Here is a 26,543-nt window from a genome sequence, read left to right on the forward strand (position 1 = left end):
CAAACGGCAGCGTCTGAAACTGATAGTGACAGTTCTGTACCACAAACCTGAGGTACCCTTGGAGAAGGGTAAATTGGGACATGTAGGTAAGCATCTTTGATGTCCAGAGAGACCATATAGTCCCCTTCTTCCAGGTTTGCAATCACTGCTCTGAGTGACTCCATCTTGAATTTGAACCTTTGTATGTAAGTGTTCAAGGATTTTAGATTTAAAATTGGTCTCACCGAGCCGTCCGGCTTCGGTACCACAAATAGTGTGGAATAGTACCCCTTTCCCTGTTGCAGGAGGGGTACCTTGATTATCACCTGCTGGGAATACAGCCTGTGAATGGCTTGCAATACTGCCTCCCTGTCTGAGGGAGACGTCGGTAAAGCAGACTTTATGAAACGGCGAGGGGGAGACGTCTCGAATTTCTTGAGACGGGCCCCCACCGTGCCTGAGTCCGCTTGTAAAGCCCCAGCGTCATGCTGAGGACTTTGCGGAGGCGGGAGAGGGCTTTTGTTCCTGGGAACTGGCTGTTTGCTGCAGCCTTTTTCCTCTCCCTCTGCCACGGGGCAGAAATGAGACGCCTTTTGCCCGCTTGCCCTTATGGGGCCGAAAGGACTGCACCTGATAATACGGCGTCTTCTTAGGTTGAGAAGCTACCTGGGGTAAAAATGTGGATTTTCCAGCAGTTGCCGTGGCTACCAGGTCTGATAGACCTACCCCAAATAACTCCTCCCCCTTATAAGGCAATACTTCCATGTGCCTTTTAGAATCCGCATCACCTGACCACTGCCGCGTCCATAAACCTCTTCTTGCAGAAATGGACAGCGCGCTAACTCTTGATGCCAGTCGGCAAATATCCCTCTGTGCATCACGCATATATAAAAATGCATCCTTCAAATGCTCTTATAGTCAGTAATATACTGTCCCTATCTAGGGTATCAATATTTTCAGTCAGGGAATCCGACCACGCCACGCCCGCACTGCACATCCAGGCTGAGGCGATTGCTGGTCGCAGTATAACACCCGTGTGAGTGTATATACATTTAAGGATATTCTCCTGCTTTCTATCGGCAGGTTCCTTTAGGGCGGCCGTATCAGGAGAGGGTAGTGCTACCTGTTTAGACAAGCGTGTGAGCGCTTTATCCACCCTAGGGGGTGTTTCCCAACGTGCCCTATCCTCTGGCGGGAAAGGGTACGATGCCAATAACCTTTTAGGAATTATCAGTTTTTTTATCGGGGGAAACCCACGCCTCATCACACACTTCATTTAATTCCTCGGATACAGGAAAAACTACAGGCAGTTTTTTCTCACCAAACATAATACCCTTTTTTAGTGGTACTTGTATTATCAGAGATATGCAATACATTTTTCATTGCTTCAATCATGTAACGTGTGGCCCTAGTGGAAGTCACGTTTGTCTCCTCATCATCGACACTGGAGTCAGGATCCGTGTCTGTGTCTGCCATTTGAGGTAACGGGCGTTTTAAAGCCCCTGATGGCGTTTGAGACCCCTGGACAGGCACAAGCTGAGTAGCCGGCTGTCTCATGTCGTCAACTGTCTGTCGTAAAGAGCTGACACGGTCACGCAATTCCTTCCATAAGCTCATCCACTCAGGTGTCTACTCCCTAGGGGGTGACAACTCTATAATAGGCAATTGCTCCGCCTCCATCTCATTTTCCTCCTCAAACATGTCGACACAATCGTACCGACACACCGCACACACACAGGGAATGCTCTGATAGAGGACAGGACCCCACTAGCCCTTTGGGGAGACAGAGGGAGAGTATGCCAGCACACACCAGAGCGCTATATATAGACAGGAATACCACTATAAAATGTGCTTTTCCCTTTATAGCTGCTGTTAGTATTAAAACTGCGCCAAATTAGTGCCCCCCTCTCTTTTTTACCCTTTCTTGTAGTGCAGGACTGCAGGGGAGAGTCAGGGAGACGTCCTTCCAGCGGAGCTGTGATGGAAAATGGCGCCCGTGTGCTGAGGAGATAGGCTCCGCCCCCTTCTCGGCGGCCTTTTCTCCCGCTTTTTGGTGAGTTCTGGCAGGGGTTAAAATACATCCATATAGCCCTGGGGGTTATATGTGGTGTATTTATGCCAGCCAAGGTGTTTACATTGCTGCTCAGGGCGCCCCCCCCTAGCGCCCTGCACCCTCAGTGACCGAAGTGTGCCTGAGTAACAATGGCGCACAGCTGCAGTGCTGTGCGCTACCTTGTTGAAGACTGATGTCTTCTGCCGCCGATTTTTCCGGACCTCTTCTTGCTTCTGGCTCTGTAAGGGGGCCGGCGGCGCGGCTCTGGGACCGAGCTCCGAGGCTGGGCCTGTGTTCGGTCCCTCTGGAGCTAATGGTGTCCAGTAGCCTAAGAAGCCCAAGCTACCACCACTTAGGTAGGTTCGCTTCTTCTCCCCTTAGTCCCTCGGTGCAGTGAGCCTGTTGCCAGCAGGTCTCACTGAAAATAAAAAACCTAAAACTAAACTTTCACTAAGAAGCTCAGGAGAGCCCCTAGTGTGCACCCTTCTCGGCCGGGCACAAAAATCTAACAGAGGCTTGGAGGAGGGTCATAGGGGGAGACGCCAGTGCACACCAGGTAGTCCTAAAGCTTTACTTTTGTGCCCAGTCTCCTGCGGAGCCGCTATTCCCCATGGTCCTTACAGAGTTCCCAGCATCCACTAGGACGTCAGAGAAAAAATGTTATATAATATACACACACATTATTATGACCACCTCCTACATTTGACGTCGGCAGCGCGTAGCCCATGAAGTACGTCTTGTGTCGTGTGCTAGCTTGGTGGGTATATAAGGTGTGCGATAGGTCATCTGCACACATATCACTCATTCCTGTCATGGGTAGCAAAAGTTGCAAGGGCGGCAGTATTTCCGAAACAGCGCAGTTTGTGAACTGTTCGAGTGCTACTGTGGTGAAGGTGTATCGTGACTGGACAAATGGCACCATTGCGCATAACCGACATGGCAATTGTAGAGCACCACGTGCCATTAATGTGAGAGGTGAACGTCAGCCACGAAAGTGCGTGAGGGCTGACAGACACGCTCCAGTGGAGCGGCTCACCGTCAAAATAAACCTGGGGTCTACCAGACGTGTGTCTAAAACAACAGGTCAGCCCATCTAGCTGCTGTCCGTGCTGCACACGACGGTTACTCTGGCTATTAGCTGGTGGTCATAATAATGTGACTCATATACACATACAGCAGAATATGCCAGCATAAATCTTTACTATGAATATTACCTCATAATCCTCAACGATTCCCATTCGTTTTAAAGCCATTAAGCGACTGCAATGTAAATAAAAAACATTAAAATCATATTTTTAATTATTTTGCATACATGAATACAACACGTTCTTATGTTACAAAGTGTGTTAAATATTAACTATAATCACATGTTTGATGAGTAATAGGCATAGCTTAATGTACCATTCTTTACTACATGTGATTTTTTTTTTATAGGAATTATTAAACCATACCAAACTTAAAGTCAGTGGTATAATTAAATTGCGCCCGATCTTCTAACTAAAGTGACGGGAGAATGTGGGGGCGATATTCAATTGTGTCTTGTTATCTTGCCCATAGAGTCTTTACGCGGCTAAACCCGACCAAAGTGCTGGGCACGATCACAAAAAGTGCTATTTGGGTGCCCAAGCGGGTCACTTTTTGTGCATTTCAGCTCACCACCCCCGGGGGGTGCGAGCTGAAATGCAGACGCCAACAGCCATCATGCCCAAACAGAGCTACAATTGAATAGTTCCGTTTGTGCGCCATTTAGTGGCTGCCAGAGGGATAGGCTTTGCATTCAGCCCAATGAATTCTTTCTAAATACGATAACCCATAAATTTACACAGTAAACGTTTGTTAGTCAGAAAATAATAGAAAAAAAAAAGTGCACACATTGTTTCCAAGAATGTTGTTTCCTACTAACAACTATAAAGCTATTGTTTCTTCGATAGACGCCCATTGGCCGTTGCAGTCACATTTTTTCACACAGTCTCCAGAGGTGCAAGAAATAAGATTTTAAACCTACCGGTAAATCTTTTTCTCCTAGTCCGTAGAGGATGCTGGGGACTACGTAAGGACCATGGGTATAGACGGGCTCCGCAGGAGACATGGGCACTATAAAGAACTTTAGAATGGGTGTGCACTGGCTCCTCCCTCTATGCCCCTCCTCCAGACCTCCGTTAGAGAAACTGTGCCCAGAGGAGACTGACAGTACGAGGAAAGGGTTTTGTTAATCTAAGGGCAAGATTCATACCAGCCCACACCATATAACATGGAATATACTAACCTGTTAACACAGTATGAAACAAAACCGCATCAGTCCGAGACTGATCAAAACTGTAACATAACCCTTATGTAAGCAATAACTATATACAAGTCTTTCAGAAATATGTCCGCACTGGGACGGGCGCCCAGCATCCTCTACGGACTAGGAGAAAAAGATTTACCGGTAAGTTTAAAATCTTATTTTCTCTTACGTCCTAGAGGATGCTGGGGACTCCGTAAGGACCATGGGGATTATACCAAAGCTCCAGACCGGGCGGGAGAGTGCGGATGACTCTGCAGCACCGATTGAGCAAACAGGAGGTCCTCATCAGCCAGGGTATCAAACTTGTAAAATTTTGCAAAAGTGTTTAAACCTGACCAAGTCGCCGCTCGGCAAAGCTGTAATGCCGAGACGCCTTGGGCAGCCGCCCAAGAAGAGCCCACCTTCCTAGTGGAGTGGGCCTTCACCGAATTTGGTAACGGCAATCCAGCCGTAGAATGAGCCTGCTGAATCGTGTTACATATCCAGCGAGCAATAATCTGCTTAGAAGCAGGAGCGCCAACCTTGTTGGCTGCATACAGGATAAACAGAGCCTCTGTTTTACTAACCCGAGCCATCCTGGCTACATAAATTTTGAAGGCCCTGACTACGTCCAGGGACTTGGAATCCTCCAAGTTACTCGTAACCACCGGTACCACAATAGGTTGGTTCATATGAAACAAAGAAACCACCTTAGGCAAAAATTGAGGACGAGTCCTCAACTCCGCTCTATCCACATGAAAAATCAGATAGGGGCTTTTGTGAGACAAAACCGCCAATTCAGACACCCGCCTTGCCGACGCCAAGGCCAACAACATGACCACCTTCCAAGTGAGAAACTTTAATTCCACTGTTTGAAGGGGCTCAAACAAGTGAGATTTCAGGAACTAACACCACGTTAAGGTCCCATGGTGCCACAGGAGGCACAAAAAGGAGGCTGCATGTGCAGCACTCCCTTTACAAAAGTCTGGACTTCTGGGAGAGAAGCCAATTCCTTCTGAAAGAAAATCGATAAAGCCGAAATCTGTACTTTAATGGAGCCCAATTTAAGGCCCATATCCACTCCTGTCTGCAGAAAGTGGAGAAAACGGCCCAGATGGAAATCTTCCGTAGGAGCATTCTTAGCCTCACACCAAGATACATACTTTCTCCAGATACGGTGATAATGTTTCGCCGTCACCACCTTCCTAGCCTTTATCAGTGTAGGGATGACTTCTTCCGGAATGCCTTTCCCAGCTAGGATTCGGTGTTCAACCGCCATGCCGTCAAACGTAACCGCGGTAAGTCGTGGAACACGCAGGGCCCCTGTTGCAACAGGTCCTCTCTGAGAGGAAGAGGCCACTGATCTTCTGTGAGCATTTCCTGAAGATCTGAATACCAGGCCCTTCGAGGCCAATCTGGAACAATGAGTATTGTCCGCACTCTTTCGTCTTATGATTCTCAATATCTTTGAGATGAGTGGCAGAGGAGAAAACACATACACCGACTGAAACACCCACGGTGTCACCAGGGCGTCCACTGCTGCTGCCTGAGGGTCCCTTGACCTGGCACAATACCTCCGAAACTTCTTGTTGAGGTGTGACGCCATCATGTCTATTTGAGGAAGTTCCCAATGATTTGTTATCTCTGCAAAATTTGATGAAGTCCCCACTCTCCTGGAAGGAGATCGTGTCTGCTGAGGAAGTCTGCTTCCCAGTTGTCCACACCCGGAATGAATACAGCTGACAGAGCACTTACGTGAATTTCCGCCCAGCGAAGAATCCTGGTGGCTTCCGCCATTGCCACTCTGCTCCTTGTCCCGCCTTGGCGGTTTACATGAGCCACGGCTGTGACGTTGTCTGACTGAATCAGAACCGGTAGGTCGCGAAGGAGATTCTCCGCTTGACGAAGGCAGTTGTATATGGCCCTCAATTCCAGTACATTGATGTGTAGACAAGCCTCCTGGCTTGACCATGTCCCCTGAAAGTTTCTTCCTTGTGTGACTGCTCCCCATCCTCGGAGGCTCGCGTCCGTGGTCACCAGAACCCAGTCTTGAATGCCGAACCTGCGACCCTCTAGAAGGTGAGCACTCTGCAGCCACCACAGGAGAGACACCCTGGCCCTGGGGGACAGGCTTATTGTTTGAAGAAGTTGAAGATGGGGCCCGGACCACTTGTCCAGAAAGTCCCACTGAAACGTCCGCGCATGAAACCTGCCGAAGGGGATGGCCTCGTAGGACGCCACCTTTTCCCCAGAACTCGAGTGCATTGATGGACTGACACGCTTTTCGGTTTTAACAGGTCTCTGACCATGTTCTGGAGTTCCTGGGCTTTTTCCACTGGGAGAAAAACCCTCTTTTGTTCCGTGTCCATAACCATGCCCAAGAAAGATAGCCGAGTCGTTGGAACCAACTGCGACTTTGGAAGATTTAGAATCCAGCCATGCTGCTGCAGCACACTCAGGGAGAGTGACACGCTTTTCAGCAACTGATCTCTCGATCTCGCTTTTATCAGGAGATCGTCCAAGTACGGGATAATTGTGACTCCCTGCCTGCGCAGGAGCACCATCATTTCCACCATTACCTTGGTGAAAACCCTCGGGCCGTGGAAAGCCTAAACGGCAACATCTGAAACTGGTAATGACAGTCCTGTACAGCGAATCTCAGGTACGCCTGATGAGTGGGATATATGGGGACATGAAGGTATGCATCCTTTATGGCTAGAGACACCATAAAATCCCCCCCTTCCAAGCTGGAGATAACCGCCCTGAGCGATTCCATCTTGAATTTGAACTTTAAGTACAGGTTTAGGGATTTCAAATTTAGAATGGGTCTGACCGAGCCATCCGGTTTCGAGACCACAAATAGGGTTGAGTAGTACCCCTTCCCCTGTTGTACTAGGGGAACCTCGACAACCACTTGTTGTTGACACAGTTTTTGAATCGCAGCTAACACTATCTCCCTGTCTGGGGAAGAAGCTGGTAAAGTCGATTTGAAACACCGGCGAGGAGGCACGTCTTCGAATTCCAGCTTGTAGCCTTGGGATACAATTTCCATTGCCCAAGGATCCACGTCTGACTGAACCCAGATGTGGCTGAAGAGTCGAAGACGTGCCCCCACCGGGGCAGACTCCCTCAGTGGAGTCCCAGCGTCATGCTGTGGATTTAGCAGAAGCCGGGGAGGACTTCTGCTCCTGGGAACTAGCCGTAGCAGGCAGTTTTTTCCCTCTACCCTTACCTCTGGCGAGGAAGGAAGAACCCCGACCTCTTCTGGACTTATGCGATCGAAAGGACTGCATCTGATATTGCAGCGTTTTCTTCTTTTGCTGTGGAGAAACATAAGGTAAAAAGGTAGATTTACCCGCGGTAGCTGTGGAAACCAGGTCTGCGAGACCTTCTCCAAATAAATCCTCACCTTTGTAAGGTAAAACTTCCATATGTTTCTTTGAGTCGGCATCACCCGACCATTGGCGGGTCCACAGGGCTCGCCTAGCAGAAATCGCCATGGCGTTGGCTCTCGAACCTAGCAGACCAACGTCTCTCTGAGCGTCTCTCATATACAAGACGGCGTCTTTTATGTGATCTAAGGTCAATAAAATGGTATCCCTATCTAGGGTATCGAAGTCAGCTGACAAGGTATCAGTCCAAGCTGCTACAGCGCTACAAACCCAAGCCGACGCTATTGCCGGTCTTAGCAAGGTCCCTGTATGTGTATAAATTGATTTTAAGGTAGTTTCCTGTCTGCGATCAGCAGGATCCTTGAGGGCTGCTGTGTCTGGAGACGGTAGCGCCACCTTTTTGGACAAGCGCGTCAACACCTTGTCCACCCTGGGTGAGGATTCCCACCGCAACCTGTCCTTCGCAGGGAAAGGATACGCCATAAGAATTATTTTGGGAACCTGCAGCTTCTTGTCTGGAGTTTCCCAAGCTTTTTCAAATAACTCGTTCAGCTCTTGAGATGGGGGAAAAGTTACCTCAGGTTTCTTTTCTTTAAACATGTGAACCCTCTAGTCAGGGACAGAGGGGTCATCCGTGATATGCAAAACACCTTTTATTGCAATAATCATATAATGAATACTCTTGGCCACCCTTGGGTGTAACCTTGCATCCTCGTAGTCGACACTGGAGTCAGAATCCGTGTCGGTATCAGTGTCTGTTATTTGGGACAGTGGACGTTTTTGAGACCCTGAAGGGCCCTGTGACACAGTCAAAGCCATTGATTGACTACCTGTATTATCCCTGGACTCTGCTTTGTCCAATCTCTTATGTAACAAAGCCACATTTGCATTTAAAACATTCAGCATATCCATCCAATCATGTGTCGGCGTTGCCGACGGAGACACCACAATCATCTGCTCCCCCTCCTCCTTAGAAGAGCCTGCCGCTTCAGACATGCCGACACACGCGTACCGACACCCCCACACACTCAGGGATATATCTATATGGAGAGACAGAGAGAGAGTATGCCAGCACACACCCAGCGCCAACTGACACTGGAAACCAAATTCCCAGACAAACAGTGCTTTTATACAAATATATAATATACACTCACTGTGCCAATAAAAAGTCCCCCCCCCTCTTTTTTGCCCTCTGTGACCGTGTTCAGCAGGGGAGAGTCCAGGGAGCCAGCTTCTCTGCATGTGCTGTGAAGAAAATGGCGCTGGTTAATGCTGGAGGATCAAGCCCCGCCCCCTCAGCGGCAGACTTCGGTCCCGCTCAAACAATCAAAAAACTGGCGGGGGTAAATAATATACTGCCTCTGTAGTATATGTACATCTGCCAGTGTCCCTTGAGGCTATTAATTGCTGCCCAGGGCGCCCCCCCTGCGCCCTGCACCCTTACAGTGCCCGCTGTTGTGTGTGTGTGTGTGTGTGTGTGTGTGTGTGTGTGTGTGTGTGTGTGTGTGTGTGTGAGCAATGGCACGCAGCGGTTACCTCACTGAAGAACTGAAGTCTTCTGCTGCCTTTGAAGTCTTCTTTCTTCTGCTACTCACCTGGCTACTATCTTCCGGCTCTGTGAGGAGGACGGCGGCGCGGCTCCAGGACGAACGGCGAGGGTGAGACCTGCGTTCCGACCCTCTGGAGCTAATGGTGTCCAGTAGCCTAAGAAGCAGAGCCTATCAGTTAAGTAGGTCTGCTTCTCTCCCCTCAGTCCCACGATGCAGGGAGCCTGTTGCCAGCAGTGCTCCCTGAAAATAAAAAACCCAACAAAATTCTTTTTACAGAGAAACTCAGGAGAGCTCCCCTGTAATGCACCCAGTCTCCTCTGGGCACAGGATCTAACCGAGGTCTGGAGGAGGGTCATAGAGGGAGGAGCCAGTGCACACCCATTCTAAAGTTCTTTATAGTGCCCATGTCTCCTGCGGAGCCCGTCTATACCCATGGTCCTTACGGAGTCCCCAGCATCCTCTAGAACGTAAAAGATAAAAATTTGTTAAAAAGTCAGTAGTGTGTGCACCCAAACCTGGACTTTGGATGCCCATTCAAGTGTTTTTGACCGGTTTAGCCGATTTGCCCGTCTAAACATGGAGCCGCTAGTAGCTATTGCCTGGTGATCACCAAACACTACTACTCTGCACTATGGAAAACACATTTTATATGGACAAGAGGCCACTATGTGTCCTTTCACTCCCATTATTACACCTGTAAACAGTGTGGTACCCACACATGAAAGGATTTCCCCTCTTTCAAATGATGCAGCCATTAGCAGCATGTCAGACAATATCACCATGAAATAAATTAGTTTTCCATAGATGGGGAAGGAAGGCTCCACATCTCCTCCATACTGGCCCAAAAACACGAGGGTACAATAGTCTGAAAGAGGAGAGTCCCATCTCTCAGATAATTCCCCCCCCCTTCCCCTTTTCGGAGTGGGAGAAGGGACCTTCTGACGTATCTAGGGGAGGAGACACGTCACCAGGGGGAGGAGCTACGGGCGAATAGGGCACCCGAAACAGGGCCGTCTTTTCATATGGGCTCAATGGGCACTTGCCCAAGGGCCCCAGGAGTATAAGGGCCCTAAGCTGATAGCTGAGGGTCCCCTCTTTCCAGGGGTACCAGATTTTTGAAAATCGGGCAAGGGGAACCAGAGATATCTGACTTCAAAGCAGTGGTCCCCATCCAAGCCTGTTAATTGCTCTTCCCAGCCAGATATCTTGGATTCTGTTTGACTTATAGTTTTTCTGAGGGTATACTCCAAAAGCTGGGACTCTCCCCTTTTGGTGGACACTGGCAGCTTGTCTCTACTATGCCCAGAGATATCAGCCTTCCAGCAGCTGGTCCCTGCTCCAGCTCTGCACGCCTGGTATACAGTTTTATATTTTCATTGGTGGATTGCTCTGGCTTCTGATCTCTGATCCCCCAAGTCCCCAGCACCTCCTGAAAGGTGAGACTCTCTAGTGTTTTATCACATTCAAAGCTAAGAAATCTATTTCCAGGAACCGGAGATATCTGCAGTCAAGCAAGCTGCCCTCCCACCGGAAAATGTTGAATATTAAGCCCACTCCACTTTCCACCCCTCCCCTGCGTATTAAACACCCCCTACCACCCTGGAAGTCATGTACCAGGACCCCTTCATTCAGCCCAATGCCCCCTTATACAGTTCAGTGGTCTCCCTCCCCATTTCCCACCATCTGTGCAGTAAAGGAGTAATTAGCAGAAATTACTGCTCCAGGTCCTACATGCTGAGCTGAAGATAGAACACCCCCTACCGCCTGCGTGACATCAAAGTTGCCGCTGATAGCACCCCCAACCCCTACAGCTGGAGGATAGGTAGGGGCCCCAGTGTATTGCTGTGCCCGGGGGCCCACACTGCTGTTAAGACGGCCCTGACCCGAAAAGTACCCTCGCGGGCTCGCTTCGCTCGCCACGCTTCGGGCTCGGTGGCTCGCTCCGCTCGCCACCTGATTACTAAAGGTAATAGTTGGTGGCGTGGATAGTAGAGGAACTATCCCGCTGGCATAGCTCCTCCCCCATGTGTCGTGACTCCTCCCCCTTACGGAAAAGGTCCCTTGATTCTAGCATCTACCTTCCCCTTAGTAGCTATAGCATAGTGATAACTGGGCAATGACTGAAACATTACACAAAAATGTCATTAATGCAGACTGGGGAGGACAGTTGAACACCAGGAACTTTTGTTGTCCATTCATCAGTAACAACATGATGAATGTCGATGTGGTCAATGTCAGCATACTAAGCTTGTCGACACATAGCATCCCCATGTCAGCAGCAGCAGCAATGCAGTGTGTGCAGTACCTGTACGGGTTAGAGTCCACCACCTCTGCGCTCATCTTCTCAATCTTTCCCCTGTGGGCCTCCTGCCTCCTCACCCTGCCCAGCTCATCCTCCAGCTCCCGAACCCGAGCCCGCAGCTCCTCAAGCAGCCTTATAGAGGCCATCACAGTGCACGCAGGGGATTAGGAGGCTGGGGGCCCTGCTCGGTGGTGCCGTGGCCTGTGTGATGTAGGGGGAGGAGTGGCACAGCGCTGCTGCCCGGTACGTAGGCGCTGGACAGGAGCACAGTGATGCCGGTAGCCGGGGTACCAGTGCGATGTGTGACAGCTGCTGAGCTGCGCTATAGAGACACGTCTGCAGCCAGGAAGAGGAGGGGCCGCGTCCTGCTCCATGCTGCTTCCCTCATCCTGTAATGACACAACATGCGGGAATACAAATACAACCGGGCATGCTGCGACTTGTAGTAGTCCTGCGTTAGTTGGTGTGTCACATGTTGTGATCTGTCACCAAGCACCTTGCGTGACATGGAAACTCTATGGCACACGGCATATACTGCCTATGATCCCTGGAGTTATACACGATCGTTTTCCTCATGTACTAGAGTAATAAGCCATATTACGTTAAAAAAAAACCCCATCTCATAGAAAGGGCGCCTGCCCACTTCCAATATGGCCGCCATAGCTCACAGCCACTACTTCCTATGAGCTCAGATGCAGGAGGCGTTACCTCTTTTTCAAACAAGTTTTTATCTTTAAGCTTTATTTACAAACTTAACACAGACAAATGGAAAAAATGTGTTAAAGGTACTATTACAGAGGGCAGTCACAACAAGACTGGACTTTATACCCGGCCAGGCTGTTCTTCTCGTTGGGAAATGGCGCAGCAGGAGGCAGACACCAGTGCTGTCAGGGAGAAGCACAGGTTTGATGAGCGCAGGTTAGATGAGTACCTGGCCGTACACCTGCCGGGCTTTGGTTCCTATCCCTCCGCAGCGCTGACAGTCCGGCAATACAGGTGAGAGATGGCACTCCAGCTCCCCAGGCACTCAGCTCCTGTCTGGATTTAATTAAGGGAGCGAAGGTGCGCAAGCCAGTCCCCTTTTCAGCACCTAGCCGGCCTTACTGGCCATGGAAATTGTATAATTTTGTCATACCCTCCAACATTTTACACACAAAAATCGGTACAAATTAGAAAAAGGGGCGTGGCCACGGGTAAAGGGGGCGTGTCCACGCCCCTTTTCCTATACTTTCAATGGAAGTTTGGAGAGCCAAAAATAGGTACAGACCATAAAAAAAAGGTACTGTACCTATTAAAAAGGTACAGTTGGAGGGTATGTTTTGTATGATTGTGTCATCACATGTATTATTGTAACAGTGTGCTTTGCGTAAATAATAATAATAATAACCAAAAAATAAATAAAGGAACAAATGAAGGGGAAAAAAAATCTTTTTTGTACTTGCATTCCGTATTCAAGTGGATGTTAATCATACCCCTTTTACACTCGCAGGAAAATCCCGGGATATTGCACGTGAACGCGCATCATCCCGGGATTCTTCTCAGTGTAAATGGGTACATGGACAATTTCCCGGGACGAGCATCCCGGGATTTCATCCCAGGTCAAAAGCAGGGTTGAACCCGGGACCGTCCCGGGAAGCTGTGTAGTGTGAAAGGGTCCGTCCCGGGATTCACTATCCCGGGACTGTTAAAAGGACTTGGATTGGAGCTTTCTTGGGCTCAGAAAAGCTGATGTTCTCTTTTCTGAGCCCAAGGCCATTTCTAATGACATACTAATGCATTTGCAGGGATATCCCGGGATCAGTGTAAATGGGGCTGTCCCGGGTCGATCCCAGGTCTTAATGCAGTGTGAAAGGGGTCAGTCCCGGGAATGCATCCCGGGAGTGACCCGGGAGTGCGAGTGTAAAAGTGGTATCATAGTTGCCTACCCTCCTTCATTCTGCAGGAGACTCCCTGAAATAGCAGCAATCTCCCTCACTCCCTGACTAGAAATGCAATCTCCCTGATTTCACTTTATCCCCATTATGCAGCTATTACATTTTTTGGGGGGGAAATAAATCAGAGATACATACATTCGAATGGGATCATTAGTGCCATGTCCCTACATTGGTTATAAGGCACAATGGGTAGATGTATTAATCTGGAGAAAGCATAAGGAAGTGATAAAGCAGTGTTAAGTGCAAGGTGATAATGCACCAGCCAATCAGCTCCTAACTGTTAATTTACATATGGGAGCTGATTGGCTGGGGTGTTTACCACCTTGCATTTATCACTGGTTTATCACTTACTTATGCCTTCTCCAGGTTAATACATCTGCTCCAATGATCCCTATGGCCACTTACAGTATATGGAACCTCTTGTAAAACACAATATACGAACAAATCCTGCAAAATATCAGTGTCTTTTCTTCAACAAATAGATCTTATTAACTTTGGGGCTCATTTACACTTGGATGTAAGTCATTTTCATGACACGCCTCTCTGATGTAGCAGTATTCGTCCGTGCTGATAGGTGTTACTTTCACAGTCTCCCTGAAATGCTTTTTCAAAAATAGGCAAGTATGATGTTAATTGATATTTTCTTGTCACAGTATGTACGCAGTAAGGGAGCAGAGCACAAGGCATGATGAGTAGGGGATTGTTAGAATGTCTCGCATATTCACTAATAGGCGGCCGCACGCCTGGTTCCAGCAACAATGCGGCTTGGGCCATACAGGCTGCTCACCAGGTGAGGGTGTTGTGTAGATAGTAGCTGGTCCCAAATGGTAGGGGGTGTGGTCGTGTACCTACAAGGTTAGGACGGGCACGCACCAGCGGTGCACAAGGTATGATAAGTAGGGGATTGTCAGAATGCCTCGCATATTCACCAATAGGAAGCCGCACGCCTGGTTCCAGCACTAATGCGGCTTGGGCCATACAGGTTGCGCGCAAGTGAGGGTGTTATGCAGATGGTAGCTGGTCCCATATGGTAGGGGGCGTGGTCACTTACCAACACGGTTAGGACGGGCACGTCCCAGGTGGTTTCAGTGTTGAGAGACCTTTTACTTGTTTTGTTGTGATTATATTATGGAAATAAAGCTGTGACTTTATTTTATTGGCCAGTTTGCCTGGTCTTATCTCAGTTATTCGTTAGCGCCAAGGCGGGTCGCCGGTAAGTCGGCCTCTCCTTCCTTATGGGTCTGGCAACTTATTTGGGTATACAGAATACCGTCCATGTGATAAACTGTATTCTTTGTATGTTTCTGATTACATTCAGTAACATCGAAACATAGAATTTGACGGCAGATAAGAACCACTTGGCCCATCTAGTCTACCCATTTTTATTTAATTTTTTTTTACCATATTTCTCTAACGTCCTAAGTGGATGCTGGGACTCCGTAAGGACCATGGGGAATAGCGGCTCCGCAGGAGACTGGGCACAACTAAGAAAGCTTTAGGACTAACTGGTGTGCACTGGCTCCTCCCACTATAACCCTCCTCCAGACCTCAGTTAGAATCTTGTGCCCGGCTGAGCTGGATGCACACTAGGGGCTCTCCTGAGCTCCTAGAGAGAAAGTATATTTTAGGTTTTTTTATTTTACAGTGAGATCTGCTGGCAACAGACTCACTGCAGCGAGGGACTAAGGGGAGAAGAAGCGAACCTACCTAACTGGTGGTAGCTTGGGCTTCTTAGGCTACTGGACACCATTAGCTCCAGAGGGATCGACCGCATGGAACCGGCCATTGATGTTCGGTCCCGGAGCCGCGCTGCCGGCCCCCTTACAGAGCCAGAAGCAAGAAGTGATCCGGAAAATCGGCGGCAGAAGACTCCTGTCTTCAACAAGGTAGCGCACAGCACTGCAGCTGTGCGCCATTGCTCCTCTTGCACACCTCACACTGCGGTCACTGATGGGTGCAGGGCACTGGGGGGGGGGGCGCCCTGAGCAGCAATATAAACACCTTGCCTGGCAAAATCATCACAATATATAGCCCCAGAGGCTATATATGTGATAAATACCCCTGCCAGAATCCATAAAAAAGCGGGAGAAAAGTCATCCGAAAAAGGGGCGGAGCTATCTCCCTCAGCACACTGGCGCCATTTCTCCCTCACAGCTCCGCTGGAAGGAAGCTCCCTGGCTCTCCCCTGCAGTCTACACTACAGAGGGGTAAAAAAGAGAGGGGGGGCACTAAATTTAGGCGCAATATACATATATAGCAGCTATAAGGGGATATAATTTAGTTAATCCCTGTATTATATAGCGCTCTGGTGTGTGCTGGCATACTCTCTCTCTGTCTCCCCAAAGGGCTTTGTGGGGTCCTGTCTCCTGTCAGAGCATTCCCTGTGTGTGTGCGGTGTGTCGGTACGGCTGTGTCGACATGTTTGATGAGGAGGCTTATGTGGAGGCGGAGCAGATGCCTATAAATGTGTTGTCACCCCCTGCGGGGCAGACACCTGAGTGGATGGACTTGTGGAAGGAATTACGTGAAAGTGTCGACTCCTTACATAAAAATTTTGATGACATGCCAAATGCGGGACAGCCGGCTTCTCAGCTCGTGCCTGCCCAGACGTCTCAAAGGCCATCAGGGGCTCTAAAACGCCCGCTACCTCAGATGGCAGACACAGATGTCGACACGGATACTGATACCAGTGTCGACGACGAAGAGACTAATGTAATGTCCAATAGGGCCACTCGTTACATGATTGAGGCAATGAAAAATGTTTTACACATTTCTGATGTGACCCCAGGTACCACAAAAAAGGGTATTATGTTTGGAGAAAAAAACTCCCAGTAGTTTTTCCCCCTTCTGAAGAATTAAATGAAGTGTGTGAAGTAGCGTGGGCTTGCCCAGATAAAAAATTGGTAATTTCTAAAAAGTTACTAATGGCGTACCCTTTCCCGCCAGAGGATAGGTCCCGTTGGGAAACACCCCCTAAGGTGGATAAAGCGCTTACACGCTTATCAAAAAAGGTGGCACTACCGTCTCCGGATACGGCCGCCCTAAAGGAACCTGCTGATAGAAAGCAGGAGGCTCTCCTGAAGGCTATATATATACACACTGGTATTATACTGAGACCAGCTATTGCTTCAGCATGGATGTGCAGTGCTGCAGCTGCGTGGTCAGATTCCCTGTCAGAAAACATTGACACCCTAGACAGGGACACTATATTGCTAAACATAGAGCATATTAAAGACGCTGTCTTATACATGAGAGATGCACAGAGGGATATTTGCCGGCTGGCATCAAAAATAAGTGCACTGTCCATTTCTGCCAGGAGAGGGTTATGGACTCGGCAGTGGACAGGTGATGCAGATTCTAAAAGGCACATGGAAGTTTTGCCTTATAAGGGTGAGGAGTTGTTCGGGGATGGTCTTTCAGACCTAGTGTCCACAGCAACGGCTGGGAAGTCAGCATTTTTACCACATGTCCCCTCACAACCAAAGAAAGCATCGTATTATCAGGTACAGTCCTTTCGTCCCCAAAAGAGCAGGCGGGGTAGAGGCGCGTCCTTTCTGCCCAGAGGCAGAGGTAGGGGAAAAAAGCTGCAGCATACAGCCAGTTCCCAGGAACAAAAATCCTCCCCCCGCTTCTTCTTCTAAGTCCGCCGCATGACGCTGGGGCTCAACAGGCGGAGCCAGGTACGGTGGGGGCCCGTCTCAAAAACTTCAGCGATCAGTGGGCTCGCTCACAAGTAGATCCCTGGATCCTTCAAGTGGTATCTCAGGGGTACAGGCTGGAATTTGAGACATTTCCCCCCCGCCGTTTCCTCAAATCTGCCTTGCCAACAACTCCCTCAGGCAGGGAGGCTGTGATAGAGGCAATTCACAAGCTGTATTCCTAGCAGGTGATAGTCAAGGTGCCCCTACTTCAACAAGGACGGAGTTACTATTCCACAATGTTTGTGGTACCGAAACCGGACGGTTCGGTGAGACCCATTTTAAATTTGAAATCCTTGAACACATATATAAAAAAATTAAAGTTCAAGATGGAATCACTCAGGGCGGTTATTGCAAGCCTGGAAGAGGGGGATTACATGGTATCACTGGACATCAAGGATGCTTACCTGCATGTCCCCATTTACCAACCTCACCAGGAGTACCTCAGATTTGTGGTACAGTATTGTCATTACCAATTCCAGACATTGCCGGTCGGCCTGTCCACGGCACCGAGGGTATTTACCAAGGTAATGGCCGAAATGATGATACTCCTTCGAAAAAAGGGAGTTTTAATTATCCCATACTTGGACGATCTCCTGATAAAGGCGAGGTCCAGGGAGCAGTTGTTGGTCGGCGTAGCACTATCTCAGGAGGTGCTACACCAGCACGGTTGGATTCTAAATATTCCAAAGTCACAGCTGGTTCCTGCGACACGTCTACTGTTCCTGGGCATGATTCTGGACACAGTCCAGAAAAAAGTGTTTCTCCCAGAGGAAAAAGCCAGGGAGCTGTCATCTCTAGTCAGAGGCCTCCTGAAACCAAAACAGGTGTCGGTGCATCACTGCACGCGAGTCCTGGGAAAGATGGTAGCTTCCTACGAAGCAATTCCATTCGGCAGGTTCCATGCCAGAACCTTTCAGTGGGACCTGTTGGACCAATGGTCCGGATCGCATCTTCAAATGCATCGGTTGATAACCTTGTCTCCAAGGACCAGGGTGTCTCTGCTGTGGTGGCTGCAGAGTGCTCATCTCAAAGAGGGCCGCAGATTCGGCATACAGGACTGGGTCCTGGTGACCACGGATGCCAGCCTTCGAGGCTGGGGGGCAGTCACACAGGGAAGAAACTTCCAAGGACTTTGGTCAAGTCAGGAGACTTCCCTACACATAAATGTTCTGGAACTGAGGGCCATTTACAATGCCCTAAGTCAGGCAAAACCCCTGCTTCAAAACCAGCCGGTTCTGATCCAGTCAGACAACATCACGGCAGTCGCCCATGTAAACCGACAGGGCGGCACAAGAAGCAGGACGGCGATGGCAGAAGCCACAAGGATTCTCCGATGGGCGGAAAGTCACGTGTTAGCACTGTCAGCAGTGTTCATTCCGGGAGTGGACAACTGGGAAGCAGACTTCCTCAGCAGGCACGACCTCCACCCGGGAGAGTGGGGACTTCATCCAGAAGTCTTCCAACTGATTGTAAACCGTTGGGAAAGGCCACAGGTGGACATGATGGCGTCCCGCCTAAACAAAAAGCTAGAAAAATATTGCGCCAGGTCAAGGGACCCTCAGGCGATAGCTGTGGATGCTCTAGTGACACCGTGGGTGTACCGGTCGGTTTATGTGTTCCCCCCTCTTCCTCTCATACCCAAGGTACTGAGGATAATAAGGAAAAGAGGAGTAAGAACTATACTCATTGTTCCGGATTGGCCAAGAAGAGCTTGGTACCCGGAACTTCAAGAATTGATCTCAGAGGACCCATGGCCTCTGCCGCTCAGACAGGACCTGCTGCTGCAGGGGCCCTGTCTGTTCCAAGACTTACCGCGGCTGCGTTTGACGGCATGGCGGTTGAACACCGGATCCTAAAAGAAAAGGGTATTCCGGAGGAAGTCATTCCTACGCTCATTAAAGCTAGAAAAGATGTAACCGTACAACATTATCACCGCATATGGCGAAAATATGTTGCGTGGTGTGAGGCCAGGAAGGCCCCAACGGAGGAATTTCAGCTGGGTCGATTTCTGCACTTCCTACAGTCAGGGGTGACTATGGGCCTAAAACTGGGTTCCATTAAGGTCCAGATTTCGGCTCTGTCGATTTTCTTCCAAAAAGAACTGGCTTCACTGCCTGAAGTTCAGACATTTGTTAAGGGAGTGCTGCATATTCAGCCTCCTTTTGTGCCTCCAGTGGCACCGTGGGACCTCAACGTGGTGTTGGGTTTCCTGAAGTCACATTGGTTTGAGCCACTTAAAACCGTAGAGTTAAAATATCTCACGTGGAAAGTGGTCATGCTTTTGGCCTTGGCTTCGGCTAGGCGAGTGTCAGAATTGGCGGCTTTGTCATGTAAAAGCCCCTATTTGATTTTCCATATGGATAGAGCAGAATTGAGGACTCGTCCCCAGTTTCTCCCTAAGGTGGTATCAGCTTTTCACTTGAACCAACCTATTGTTGTGCCTGCGGCTACTAGGGACTTGGAGGACTCCAAGTTACTGGACGTAGTCAGGGCCTTGAAAATTTATGTTTCCAGGACGGCTGGAGTCAGGAAGACTGACTCGCTATTTATCCTGTATGCACCCAACAAACTGGGTGCTCCTGCTTCGAAGCAGACTATTGCTCGCTGGATTTGTAGCACAATTCAGCTTGCGCATTCTGCGGCTGGCCTGCCGCAGCCTAAATCTGTAAAAGCCCATTCCACAAGGAAGTTGGGCTCTTCTTGGGCGGCTGCCCGAGGGGTCTCTGCTTTACAACTTTGCCGAGCTGCTACTTGGTCAGGGGCAAACACGTTTGCAAAATTCTACAAATTTGATACCCTGGCTGAGGAGGACCTTGAGTTCTCTCATTCGGTGCTGCAGAGTCATCCGCACTCTCCCGCCCGTTTGGGAGCTTTGGTATAATCCCCATGGTCCTTACGGAGTCCCAGCATCCACTTAGGACGTTAGAGAAAATAAGATTTTACTCACCGGTAAATCTATTTCTCGTAGTCCGTAGTGGATGCTGGGCGCCCGTCCCAAGTGCGGACTGTCTGCAATGCTTGTATATAGTTATTGTTAACTAAAGGGTTATTGTTGAGCCATCTGTTGAGAGGCTCTGTTATGTTCATACTGTTAACTGGGTATAATATCACGAGTTATACGGTGTGATTGGTGTGGCTGGTATGAGTCTTACCCGGGATTCAAAATCCTTCCTTATTGTGTCAGCTCTTCCGGGCACAGTATCCTAACTGAGGTCTGGAGGAGGGTCATAGTGGGAGAAGCCAGTGCACACCAGTTAGTCCTAAAGCTTTCTTAGTTGTGCCCAGTCTCCTGCGGAGCCGCTATTCCCCATGGTCCTTACGGAGTCCCAGCATCCACTACGGACTACGAGAAATAGATTTACCGGTGAGTAAAATCTTATTTTTTTTCTCAAACCTTATTTGATCCTTATTTCTTTGTAAGAATATCATTATGCCTATCCCATGCATGTTTAAATTGCTCTACTGTCTTAGCCTCTACCACCTCTGATGGGAGGCTATTTCACTTGTCCACTACCCTTTCTGTGAAGTAATTTTTCCTAAAATTTCCCCTGAACCTCCCCCCCTCCAGTCTCAGTGCATGTCCTTGTGTCCTATTGCTTCTCTTCATTTGGAGAATGTTTCCCTCCTGGACTTTGTTAAAACTCTTGCAATATTTGAATGTTTCTATCATGTCCCCCCCTTTCCCTTCTCAGCTCCAAACTGTACATATTGAGATTTTTTAGTCTTTCTGGGTATGTTTTGTGATGTAGGCCATGCACCATTTTAGTTGCCCTTCTTTGTACAGTCTCTAATGTATTAATATCCTTTTGAAGATATGGCCTCCAGAATTAAACACAGTATTCTAGATGAGGCCGTATCAACGACCTATACAGTGGCATTATTACTTCTTTCTTTCTGCTGCTGATTCCTCTCCCAATGCAGCCAAGAATCTGACTAGCCTTCCTCATTGCTTTGTAACATTTCTTATCTGCCTTTAAGTTACATGAAATAGTGACTCCAAGATCCCTTTCCTCCTCCGTAGTTTCCAGACTAGAGGGGGGGGGGGGGGGCGCGCTAAGGTGGCATGCTGATTTGAGGGGGCGCTGAGGAGTTACGGAGGAGCAGGGTTTTTTTGTTTTACTGGCAGTGCTGTGCTTCTCCAGTGAAACAGCAGACGGCTTCCGGGGTCTCTGACCCACCTGTCTGCCCACAGCTGGTTCCGACACTGTGCGGGTGATGTCCAGTACCTGGGATCACTCCTATGGGGTATATGCAATTGCGGTCGAATTTCCGAAATTGTCGAAAAACTGGACTTTTTCGCCAAAAAAAAAATAATCGACAATGCAATTCAGTACTTTCCGTCAAAAAAACGGACTTTCAAAATTCGACTTTTTGAAATTCGACATTTGTCAAATTCGACTTTTCTGCAATGGTACAAATGCGGCAATTCGACAAAAGTATATTCAATTGAAGTTTGGAAATTCGACAACAGTGCTTTTAGACAGTAAATTCGTCATTTTCAATCCGCCACACTTTGGTGGGTGAATCTAATAAAAAAAAATTAAAACATGTTTTTTTGTGTTTTTTTTTTTATTGGTAATAACATATCTATTTATATTAGAAGGGATTAGGTACTTGGTTTGTCTTTTTGGGAGGCACAAGTATTATTTATATATTTTTTAAAATATTATTTTTTTTTTATTTTTTTAAATGGAATGGTAAAATCCCGAAAAAAAATGACCACCGAGTCACCGAGGTCACCGAGTCACCGAGGTCCCTTCAGCTAATCAGGAAGCGCTACTTCGTTGCACTCACCTGATTGGCTGTATGCGCGTGTGACCTCAGACAGCGCATCGCAAAGCCTCTCCATTACTTTCAATGGTGGGAACCTTGCGGGTAGCGGTGGGGTTACCCGCGGTCAGCCGCTGACCGCGGGTGACCTCACCGCTGACGCAAAGTTCCCACCATTGAGTATAATGGAGAGGCTTTGCGAGGCGCTGTCCGACAGCTCAGACGTGCAGCCAATCAGCAGAGTGCCAGGACGTTGCGCTCGCTGATTGGCTGAAGGGACCTCGGTGACAGCAGTCACGTGGTGTCCCGGCATTCGGGGAAAGGGGTCTCGTGTAAACATGGGACCCCTTTCAGTGCGTGGTCCGGGTAAATGCGGTTTGTTTTTTTGCCAAGTACGTGGATTTATATCTGGACACTGGATTGAGGTGAGTATAATTTGATTCACAGGTACCCCGGATCGCCGGATCAGGAGACGTGGCAGTCGGCGGGTCAACATAGGTAAGTATGTGTGTGTCGGCAGGTGTGCAATAAAGTTTTACTCTCAAGGTGTGTGTCTCCTGTTTTTATTTGGGTATTTTTTTCCAGTAGTACTACAGGTACCAGCGGGCCCGTTTTTCTCCCGCATGCTGGTACTTGTGGTTCTCCAAGTACCAGCTTGCGGGGGAGGCTTGCTGGGACTTGTAGTACTACAGGAAAAAACAATATTCTTTACATTTTCTCAAGGCTATCAGCCTCCCATCCGCAGCCCTTGGATGGGGGGGGGGACAGCCTCGGGCTTCACCCCTGGCCCTTGGGTGGCTTGGGGGGGGACCCCTTGATTGAAGGGGTCCCCACTCCCCCAGGGTACCCCGGCCAGGGGTGACTAGTTGGATATTTAATGCCACGGCCGCAGGGCGCTGTATAAAAGTGACCTCCGGCTGTGGCATTATCTGTCCAGCTAGTGGAGCCCGATGCTGGTGTAAAAAATACGGGGGACCCCTACTCTTTTTGTCCCCCGTATTTTTTGCACCAGAACCAGGCGCAGAGCCCGGTGCTGGTTTTAAAAATACGGGGGATCCCCTGTCCATTTTCCCCCCGGATTTTTAGAACCAGGACCGGCTCGAAGAGCCCGAGGCTGGTTATGCTTTGGAGGGGGGACCCCACGCCATTTTTTTCCGTGTTTTTCCCCGTTTTTAAAAAAACGGAACAAATCCGTCAAATCGGCCGTTTTTCGGCAGCGGGACTGTCGAATCCGTTTTTTATTGCATATGGTCAATTTCGGCACCCACTTGCCGAAATTAGCCTGTCGAATTGAAAAACGGCCGATAATTTGCCGCGATTCGCCGCTAATTGCATATACCCCTATGTCGGCTACTGTCTTAAACTCTTTTCTTTGCCATGCAGTGCTACGGATAGCGTGCAGTGCACCGTACAAGCTATAGAAGTGAGCTGTTGGTGCTGTTTATCAGCAGGCTATGATTCCGGCTGCCTGCCCAGCACCAACTGATAACAAGTTGCAGGCTACACCACATTGAGAGGACACACTGCCCCAGGCTTATGCTTGTTAACAGGTGCAGTCACCGATGTTACAGGAATCAAAGGTTCACTTTGCTAGCTATCCAATTGACAGTGGAAACTAAGAGCCTGGACAACCTCCAACTCTCACCAAGTATCACTACAGCAGCTTTGTGGTGAGTTTAAAGACAGACTTTATTATCGGCACTGTGCATTAAACAAAATTTGGGTACATACACACAATTCATTTGTTTCATATACACCTTATACACACAGCCTGAAGGTCATTTAATACAATACTATTAAGAATTTTGTGTATTAAACAGAGTTTGTGTACATTGAGCCATCAGAAAACAAAGGTTTCACTATCTCAGTCTAACTCAAAAAATTCTGTATTTCGGAATATTCCGTATTTCGGAGTATACATGGCCAATAAAGTCGATTCTGATTCTGATGTAGTGTAGTGATGTAGCTCAGCGTGTAGGGGATGTAGTATAGTAGTGCAGTGGAAAGGCGAATATAGTGTTATGATATAGTGCAATGTATGGGGACACCCAGAGGAGCATGTATTTGAACACTCTGCTGGAGGTGCATGTGACGCATAGGGCACACGTAGGGGAAAATGGTCCAATAGTATCCCCTTTTTTTCAAAATTTTTGATAATCTAATTACAGGGTATTTCAGTCTGACAGGGTATTGTTTTTTTTTTTTGGGGGGGGGAGAGGTTTTAGGGGCAGGCGCCAAATTACTGTCTTGCCCCGGGTGACGAAAATCCTAGTTTCGGCCCTGCATTTAGCCTTTGGATTTTTGAGACCCAAGTGCATGATTTTGCATTTTATGTCATTAAACTTTAATTGCTACACTTTTGATCATTCCTCTAGTCTACCTAGATCCTCAATCATTTGTTTTACCCCACCTGGTGTGTCTGCCCTGTTGCATACCTTTGTGTCATCTGCAAAAAGGCATACTTTCCCTTTAATGCCATTTGCAATGTCACCAATAAAGATATTAAAAAGCACTGGTCCAAGTACAGATCCCTGGGGTACTCCACTGGTAACATTTCTCTCCTGTGAATGCACTCCATTTACCACAACTATCTGTTTTCTATCCTGCAACCAAAATCTTATCCATTCAATAATCCTAGTATCCAATCCCAAACTTCCAAGTTTATTTAGCAGTCTGCGATGTGGAACAGTGTCAAAAGCCACTAAAGTCTAGATAAGCTACATCCACGGCTCTACCTTTATCCATCACTTTAGTCACAGTCAAAAAAGATGATGGATGAGTGTCAGTGTATGATGTATACAGATGATGTATGCATATAAAGCTAAGGTAAATGGAGAAAGTACATGTAGTGCATACCTGCTTGGTATGCAGTATGTGTCCATTTAAAGGACCTGTAGACACAATTCAATATATCTACCGATATGTACTATACAGTCCATATCTGTAGAAAACAGTGCATATCGCTCTGCGTGGAAACACCTTGCGATTCCTATGCACTGTCCCGCGGGATCGGCATCGCAAGGAAACATATAGTCAGTATTGGCCCTGCCTGTACACTCTATCAGAGGTTTATGCTTCTGGCCACAATATGGGCAATATTGGCGTTATCCTGCATTGCACTATGTGTAGGCGGCTTAAAGGTTCGGTCAATTCTGTTGATATTCTGCATGTCGACACTGATTAAATGTTGACATGGGTCCAGATTCAGACATGGGAGTAAAAGACGCAGCTGCTGTGCAAATATATGCTATGGGGCGTCTTGTTTAAATAGACCCCTCCCTCCAGGCTTCTGTAATCCACTACGTCCGACGTAACCAAGGAATTCATGCTGCTGGTATAGCCAGATTAAGGGGGTGACGTAGGGGATACTGTACCCTGGGCCCCCTTTGTCAGGGGCCACGTCAGCCGAAGCATGCTGACTTTACTAGCTCTCCTTTTTGTGCGTCAGCAGAACCAGGTAGCCAGAATGAGAGGACAGTATACAGTGCAGACCGAGACACAGGAGCAGTGCCGTAACTAGACACTTTAGCGCTGTGTGCAAGAAACCGCATCGGCGCCCTCCCCCCCTCCTCCCCCGTATATAAAATAAAGCCGGCGCGTGCCAAAAATATAGGGGTGTGGCGCTTCATGGGGAAGGGTGTGGCCACAGAGATCTCTTCTACACATTATGGCAGGCAGATTCCCCCTTTTTACACATTACGACAGGCAGAGTTCCCTTTTTACACATTACGGCAGCAGAGTCCACTTTTAACACATTAGGCAGGGTCTCCCTTTTTACACATTAGGCAGGCCAGAGCGGTAACTAGACATTTCTCTATCGTCCTAGTGGATGCTGGGGTTCCTGAAAGGACCATGGGGAATAGCGGCTCCGCAGGAGACAGGGCACAAAAAGTAAAGCTTTCCGATCAGGTGGTGTGCACTGGCTCCTCCCCCTATGACCCTCCTCCAAGCCTCAGTTAGATTTTTGTGCCCGGCCGAGAAGGGTGCAATCTAGGTGGCTCTCCTAAAGAGCTGCTTAGAAAAGTTTAGCTTAGGTTTTTTATTTTACAGTGAGTCCTGCTGGCAACAGGATCACTGCAACGAGGGACTTAGGGGAGAAGAAGTGAACTCACCTGCGTGCAGGATGGATTGGCTTCTTGGCTACTGGACATCAGCTCCAGAGGGACGATCACAGGTACAGCCTGGATGGTCACCGGAGCCTCGCCGCCGGCCCCCTTGCAGATGCTGAAACAAGAAGAGGTCCAGAATCGGCGGCAGAAGACTCCTCAGTCTTCTAAAGGTAGCGCACAGCACTGCAGCTGTGCGCCATTTTCCTCTCAGCACACTTCACACGGCAGTCACTGAGGGTGCAGGGCGCTGGGAGGGGAGCGCCCTGGGAGGCAAATGAAAACCTATTTGGCTAAAAAATACCTCACATATAGCCTCCGGGGGCTATATGGAGATATTTAACCCCTGCCAGAATCCACTAAAGAGCGGGAGACGAGCCCGCCGAAAAAGGGGCGGGGCCTATCTCCTCAGCACACAGCGCCATTTTCCTTACACAGCTCCGCTGGTCAGGACGGCTCCCAGGTCTCTCCCCTGCACTGCACTACAGAA

General features: G+C 48.7%; 2 protein-coding genes across 4 annotated transcripts in view; one reads left to right on the plus strand and one right to left on the minus strand.

The window, feature by feature from the left end:
- UBA5 (ubiquitin like modifier activating enzyme 5) overlaps positions 1-12,090 on the minus strand; it is a 96,013-nt gene extending 83,923 nt beyond the window's left edge. The window contains exons 1-2 of one of the 2 annotated variants that reach the window (XM_063922386.1): positions 11,546-12,090; positions 3,247-3,292 (exon numbers count right to left, since the gene is read on the minus strand). In XM_063922386.1, coding sequence (XP_063778456.1) covers positions 3,247-3,292; positions 11,546-11,688 — 189 coding nt within the window. In that variant the 5' untranslated portion in view covers positions 11,689-12,090. The remainder of the gene's footprint in view (positions 1-3,246; positions 3,293-11,545) is intronic. The other variant, XM_063922387.1, reaches the window with a different exon arrangement.
- Positions 12,091-12,231: 141 nt separating this feature from the next.
- The window catches only part of ACAD11 (acyl-CoA dehydrogenase family member 11), a 279,715-nt gene continuing 265,403 nt past the window's right edge, over positions 12,232-26,543 (plus strand). The window contains exon 1 of one of the 2 annotated variants that reach the window (XM_063922380.1): positions 12,232-12,538. In XM_063922380.1, coding sequence (XP_063778450.1) covers positions 12,399-12,538 — 140 coding nt within the window. In that variant the 5' untranslated portion in view covers positions 12,232-12,398. The remainder of the gene's footprint in view (positions 12,539-26,543) is intronic. The other variant, XM_063922381.1, reaches the window with a different exon arrangement.

The sequence above is a fragment of the Pseudophryne corroboree genome, chromosome 5, assembly GCF_028390025.1.
Source record: "Pseudophryne corroboree isolate aPseCor3 chromosome 5, aPseCor3.hap2, whole genome shotgun sequence".
Classification (NCBI taxonomy): Eukaryota; Metazoa; Chordata; class Amphibia; order Anura; family Myobatrachidae; genus Pseudophryne; species Pseudophryne corroboree.